Here is a 7,628-nt window from a genome sequence, read left to right on the forward strand (position 1 = left end):
AACATTTATTTGAATTTTTCAATCTCCATGGACTATTTTTAGTTAACTACCAGCATGCATAAGGAATTTAAGACTGAAAAAGTATATTGTTCTTATTCTTTCTGATTTTCTTTCATCCTTACTGTCTCTAATGACTAGAACATGGATAGGCACAGAACAGAAACAAAACATTTGTGGAGTCAAGTAAACCAATGACTTCTTAAACTTTTAACATATAAATCAATAAGCAAATTGCTTAATTATGTTAATGGATAATCAGTTAAACAGTTAACTGAAAACAAATTAGTAGATCAATTTGCTCATTGAAAACAAGGAAGCATTTTTGTTATCATTCTTTAGGTTTTTTTTGCAACATTTTGCAGTTAAACCTAATTACCTGTGAGAATAGAACCTCCAGAGACCTCCAAAAACCCCAGTCCATCTGCACTCCTTTTGCTCTATCATTCAATTGAAATAAAACTGCTCACACCATTTTTGGAATCTCCTAATAATGCCACAATGTCATATATTTGACTGGAGAGTTACATGGAGTGTAGAACTCTGAGAAAAATTCAATGAATGGATGGTATGTAGATGACTGCTGTGCAGGCTTATATTTTTCCAATTTAATCACTGACCTGTTTTCCTACATAGGTAAATTACTTACATTTTAGAAAATGAAGAAAAAAGGAAACTTCTGTTCAGATCTGTGAAACTTAGTTGAGCAAAGCTATATTTGAAGCACAAATTGTTGTGTTTTATCTAGCCTGAAAGATTCTGTTATGTAAATTTATGTAGGATATTTATGGCAAAATCACACACACACAAACTTTTAAGTGATTTTTGACTGTTTTGTTGCAGAAATTTTACTGCATGTTATTTCATTTTTCATATCACAGCACTGTATTTTTAAAATCTTCATATTGGGAAGCCTGGTTGGGTCAATGGTTGAACATCCACCTTTGGCTCAGGTAATGATCCTGGGGTCCTGGGATGGAGTCCCACATTGGGTTCCTACAGGGAGCCTGCTTCTCCCTCTGCCAGTGTCTCTGCCTCTCTCTGTGTCTCTCATGATAAATAAATGGAATCTTTAAAAAAAAATCCTCAAAAGGATAAAAAGTTAGGTATTGGATTAATTTGTTAAATATTGTTTTATAATAAACCTTAGAGTTTAATGATTTCACATCTTTAGAATTTTTGCGTTAATATGAAACAGGGGCAGCCTTAAGGAACCTACAACCTATTTAGAACTAAAATCAGGGGTGCCTGGATGACTCAATTGTCTGCCTTCTGCTCAGGTCGTGATCCCCGGGTCCTGGGATACAGCCCCACGACCGGCTCCCCGCTCAGCGAAGAGTCTGCTTCTCCCTCTATCTCTGCCCCTGCTCTTGTGTGCGGTCTCTCTCTCTCTCTCTCTCTCTCTCTCTCTCACACACACACACACACACACACACACACACACATTCTCTCAAATAAATAAAATCTTTTTTAAAAAAAGAACTAAAATCAACATATTAATTTATTAAATATACTAGGGACAACAGTGTAAGTGTCTAGTGATATAATCTGACAAAAGCAGGAGAGACAGAAGGAAAGATAGAAAGAACAGGGAACAAGAGAGAGATATATGTGTTCTGATCAACATGTGGTTAACTTTGGGCCAAAACCATGAAAATGAAATCTGTGCTTCTTACCTGAAGCTGAATCTTCAATTACTCTGCTATCATCAGAGTTTATAGAAAGTAGAGGTAGCAAAGTCACCTTTGTGATTCAGTGAGGAGAGAATACTTCTGTAAAATTCTCTGAAAATTTAATAACAAATTAGTAATAATTTTTACTGTTTTGACATTTACAAAATGAAATTGATCAAAGGCTAGATATAGAACTTGAAAACCTAATATAAGTAGACAAATGTATACATAGAGGTTTATTTGAAGTATGAACAAAGGCAATAAAGAAAGTGCCATGGAAAGTAAATTAGAATTTTTAAAAGAAAAAAAAACTTTAAGAAAAAATATCAAAAACTATACCAAATTTTTTTAATTAGAGAATTTATGTGGTTATATGACATATCAAAAGATAAAGGTCAGTAATGTATAAATCTCTTACATGATTAGAAGAAAAATATAAACATATTTTTAAATGGCACAAATATTTTGATAAAGAAGCATTTACAGAAATAAATGAATAGTAATAAAAATGCAAAATAAATTGAGATTAGATGCCCACTTTTTTTCTTGCTGAATTATAGACCAGAAAAATGGATGATGTTGTCATGAAAGTTAAAAGACAAGAATGCTGACTGATATGTAAGGGTAGCTCTTTCATAGGATACAGCTACAATATATAACTCTGAAATAAACAATATTTTCTTAATAAAAATAAATGATCATATAGAATCTAGGGATTTTTTTTACATAGATATTTTTCTCAGCATTGTTTTAGATTAGTAAAAGTTTCAAAAATATTATATTTAAAAAAAATTTTTTTTTAATTTTTATTTATTTATGATAGTCACACACACACACAGAGAGAGAGAGGCAGAGACACAGGCAGAGGGAGAAGCAGGCTCCATGCACCGGGAGCCCGACGTGGGATTTGATCCCCGGTGTTCAGGATCGCGCCCTGGGTCAAAGGCAGGCGCCAAACCGCTGCGACACCCAGGGATCCCTTTTTTTTTTTTTTAATTTTACATTTAAAATTAACATAAAATTGTTATAGGAATTATTTTACTAAGATACAATAATAGAGATCTTTAAATTATGTTCATAGGAATTATACTTTTAAGTATTTAAATAAATGGAAATAGGTATGCAATTATAAGATTTAGGAAAATATATAGAACTATATATAGCGTAATTCTATATCTGATATATTTTATATAGTGTATCTATCTACATACATTATTTATTAAAATATATATTGAAAAGAATAAATGAAACTTTAATAGCACATATTGCATTTAATTTTGGGATTGGATATGCCTCTATTTGTCTTTTGTTCCATGTGTGTTAAATTATCTATAGTGTTCATAATACAATTATAGAGTGAAAATAATATTTTTAGATAATTCAAAGTAAATTTAACCCAAAAAAGCACGATACCATTGATTTGAATTTTTTTCTTTCCATAATGAAAAGCTGAACCCATGATGTTATTTCAAAACAAAAGCCAGATGAACAATTTGAACATTCTTCTCCAAATGTCACAGTTTAATATAGTATTGCATTCTAATCCAGGGGAAGGTAAACCCATGGGAAAAAAAAAAACCTAAACTCTTAATACTAGGAAAACTATAGAAGAAACACCAGTAGAACAAAATGGACATTGTGGTTAAATCAGAATATCTTACAGTGAAAAAATTAGATCAGTTCAGTTCATGATCATAGGAACTTAGAATAGAAAAAACTGAATTTGGCTGACATATCTGGCCATGTCCCATGCAGACAGCTCTGCATTTCCAGGCAGCTGAAGTTCTTGGAGCTTGCATATTTCCTCAGTATTTGACTTTTTGCTCTTCTTTCCCCCCCACATTGAAATCATATTCCTCTGCTTCTTACATCTTCCAATGTTTTCTGCAATTACAATATTTTTTTTCTTTTTCTTCTTTTTTTTAAGAATTCCTCATTGAAATAATCAAATCCTCATGATTTACTTGCTCATTTCTTCACTTGCTGTCTCTGCCTCTCATAGGCCTTGGAGTACTATATAAATATAATATTTAATTTCTCTTGTTCAAATTATATTCTACATCATAGCACAGGGCCTGCATGGCACTGAATAAACACCTATGAAGTTGTTTTTGAATAGAAGTAGACTCCTATAATGTTCTCCATATTTCTGCATTGTTTGGCTACTTGCAAAATTTAATTTTCACAATCTGATAACTCAGGTTCCTTCAGTTAACAGCTTTTTTTTTATTCTGTGCATCCCACATTTTTATATCCTCTGAACTATTCCACAATTGCTGGGAGACAGAAAATTAATAATATCAAGGACGATGTTCCCCAAATCCAATACCCTACCTTCATATTTCATAGCTCTGCATTCTCTTTTCCTTCTGCACATGAAGTGAAGATTTAAAATAATCATATATTTCATAATTTTTTACTATAATTTATTTCTGTTTTACGATTATTTCTGATTGAAATGTATTTAGGCTGATGATTGAATAGAAAATAATGACTTTTGTGAGACAAAAATTATACAGCATATGTAATGCTTTATTTTCCTTACTTTTATCATATTTAGCATTTTGTGCTTAAAAGTAGAAGGCAATAATATACTGTTACTTCTATAATTCTCTGATCTTGGAATTATTATGGACATTTCTTAGATAACAATATTGAATGAAGATTTTTAAGTTGTTTACTTAAAGAAATTTGAATTACTTAAGATAAAACTTTAGTTGAGATTTGCCTCCCTTTAAAAACCTGTATTTCTCTTATTTCAAGCTAGTTCTTCAGACACTCAGAAGAGAGAATAAAGGTTAATATCTCATTCTTTAGAGCCTATATTGATAACAAAAAGGTCTTATTTCTGTATTTCTATAAACATCAACAAACAATGCAAATAACACTACAATACATTGGAGCACTACATACTTAAATAAAACTGTGTTTTCAACACATCATCGCAAATGTTTTAGAGAGCTACAATATATATAGCTGAAAGTACAATCTAGAAGAAGCATAAACATAATCTAAAGTAATTGTATCAAATTGAATATTACTCAGCCATTAGAAATGACAAATACCCACCATTTGCTTCGACGTGGATGGAACTGGAGGGTGTTATGCTGAGTGAAGTAAGTCAATCGGAGAAGGACAAACATTATATGTTCTCATTCATTTGGGGAATATAAATAATAGTGAAAGGGAATAGAGGGGAAGGGAGAAGAAATGGGTAGGAAATATCAGAAAGGGAGACAGAACACGGAAGACTCCTAACTCTGGGAAACGAACTAGGGGTGGTGGAAGGGGAGGAGGGCGGGGGGTAGGGGTGACTAGGTGGCGGGCACTGAGGGGGGCACTTGACAAGATGAGCACTGGGTGTTATTCTGTATGTTGGCAAATTGAACACCAATAAAAAATAAATTTATTATTTAAAAAAGTAATCGTATCAGAGTGTCTATGAAGAATGTTGTTATTTCAGATTTAGAAATAAATTTCAAAGATGATATCTTAACAAATATCTCTTTTGTATATAAAAAGAACAGACTTATGGAAGAGAAGTTGTATCTTGCTGGTCTGATATAAAACACTCATATGTCTCCTGTTCTAAGATCCCCTGGAAAACTAATAATGTTTGCCTTCATTAAATAAATGATAGAATAACCTTCAAACCTCAATTCACAAAACTTTTGTTATAATTATATTCAAATTCCAATGCCAAAAGTACCAGTGATGACCAACAAGAGTTTCCCAATGGGCTTCATTCTTCTGGGCTTCTCTGAATGGCCCCATCTAGAAATGATTCTCTTCTGCATTGTGATCATCTTATATACCATGATCATCCTCTCCAACTCAATAATTATCTTAGTCTCTTGTGTGGACCCTCATCTCTACACCCCCATGTACTTCTTTCTTAGCAATCTTTCTTTCTTGGATCTCTGCTTTACCACAACCACTGTGCCCCATATGTTGTCCAACTTGTGGGGGCCAGGCAAGATCATCACCCACACAGGCTGTGTCATCCAACTCTGTATGTTGCTCTGCCTTGGTGCCACAGAATGTGTCATGTTGGTAGTGATGGCCTTTGACCGCTACATTGCTATCTGCCAGCCCTTGCACTATACCATCATCATGCATCATCAGTTCTGTTGGAAGCTGGTGCTCATAGCCTGGCTCTCTGGCCTGATAGAATCTGTTACTCAAATTCCTGTCACACTTCAGCTTCCATTCTGCACCCACCACCGCCTAGATGACTTTCTGTGTGAGGTTCCAGCCCTCATACGGTTGACATGTGGAGACACCTCTGCCATTGAATGGCAAATGACCATCTCTGCTATTCTTTTCACCATCGTGCCACTGGCATTGATCCTGACTTCTTATGGCTACATAGCTCAAGCTTTAGGTAAAATCCAATCCAAAGATGGAAGGCAGAAAGCCATTGCCACATGTTCCTCCCACCTTACTGTGGTATTCATGTTTTACGGAACTGTGGCACCAGTGTATACATATCCTAAGAATCACTTTGCTTCGACATATAGCAAATTCTTTACCTTCTTCTACACTGTGGTCACACCATTGTTAAATCCTCTCATCTATTCCCTGAGGAACAAAGACGTAAAGAATGCTATGCTACAACTGCTGAGAAGAGGATCACCATGAGAAAAAGGTAGAATTTGATCTTTGAACCAGAAAGGAAGTTGAAAATCATGACAGTCACACATTCTTCACAATTTTAAAAGCATGGTTTGTTTCAAAGGCAGCAATCTTTTATTTAACATGATTTTACATGTCATTTTGTCAAAACAACAAATTGTACAAATACAATGCCAGTTTTTTGGCACCTAATATGTGGCCGATATATTTTTTCCAATTGAGGAACACTATTGTAGAATTAACTTTTCAAGAAAATATGTTAATACTTATTAACCAACATGAGAACCATGAGCTCAACAGCTTTAATTCAGAAAACTAATAAATTATAAACTATCTATTATTTGTGTTATATTTATTTATTTGAAAGGAACTGTATAGGGGTGTCTGCATGGCTAGTCAGTTAAGCATCCAACCTTTGGTTTCTGCTTAGGACATGATCTCATGGGTTGTGAGATTGAGCCCTCCCTTGGGTTCCCCACTCAGTGGGGAGTCTACTTGAAGATTCTCTCCCTCTACCCTTTCCCCCCACTCACTCCCTTCCTCTCCCAAATAAATAAATAAATCTATAAAAATTTAAAAAGCAACTGTATGTTGTGGAATTTCTTATGGAAGCCTAAAGAAAGGGAAATTTCCCTGGGATTTCCCTAGACCCTCATGCATGTACAGATTTTCCTTTTTAATTTGACCATGAGAATAAAAATTTGGGTATAAAGTAGAAATGCTGTCTGCATATACCATGTAATATCCTTCTTTTGTTTAAAATTTTCAAAAGATGATACCATGACAGTAAAGTGCCTCTGTTATTTTGTTGGACCCTGGCTCACGGGCGCCAACGTGTCCCGGTGGACGCCCCAGAGACTCAGACCCCAGACAGGCAGATGCAATTAGCAAGAGGGTTTATTGAACGTTTGCGCGAACGGGCTCTCTGCCTCCGAGGAGGAAGAGAGCCTTGATTAGTAATTACAGGTATCTTTTAAAGGCAAAAGAAAAAAACTGCTTAAAGACAAAAGAACCTCGGGAGTCGCATAGCATTCAGGTTATCGATTTCTCAGAAGGTCAACATGAACCTATTCAGGGACATTCCAATCAGGGTGTGGGGGTAGATGGTTTTCCTATCACAAACAGAATGCTTTTTGTTGCTAAAACTTCAGGAAGTCACCTGGATGGTCTGCCTCTGGATTAGGGCTGGTCCTACTTACAGGGGGGGTTTCTTCAATTTAAACTGTAAAGAGGTATGAGTACTCAAATCATGAGATACATATATCTCTAAATTAAGTCCAAGCTTAGTTTGGCCTCTATTTGATTACAAACAAGAAAAAATAT

At 34.7% G+C, this 7,628-nt stretch overlaps 1 protein-coding gene across 1 annotated transcript; it reads left to right on the forward strand.

Annotated features, from left to right (window-relative positions):
* Nucleotides 1–5,384: 5,384 nt before the first annotated feature.
* LOC112928990 (olfactory receptor 2H1-like) lies at nucleotides 5,385–6,311 on the forward strand. Its single transcript, XM_026010883.1, has one exon. It carries the CDS (start codon nucleotides 5,385–5,387, stop codon nucleotides 6,309–6,311), a length of 927 nt encoding a protein of 308 aa, XP_025866668.1.
* The last annotated feature ends 1,317 nt before the right edge of the window (nucleotides 6,312–7,628 follow it).

Source organism: Vulpes vulpes, chromosome 7, assembly GCF_048418805.1.
Source record: "Vulpes vulpes isolate BD-2025 chromosome 7, VulVul3, whole genome shotgun sequence".
Lineage (NCBI taxonomy): Eukaryota > Metazoa > Chordata > Mammalia > Carnivora > Canidae > Vulpes > Vulpes vulpes.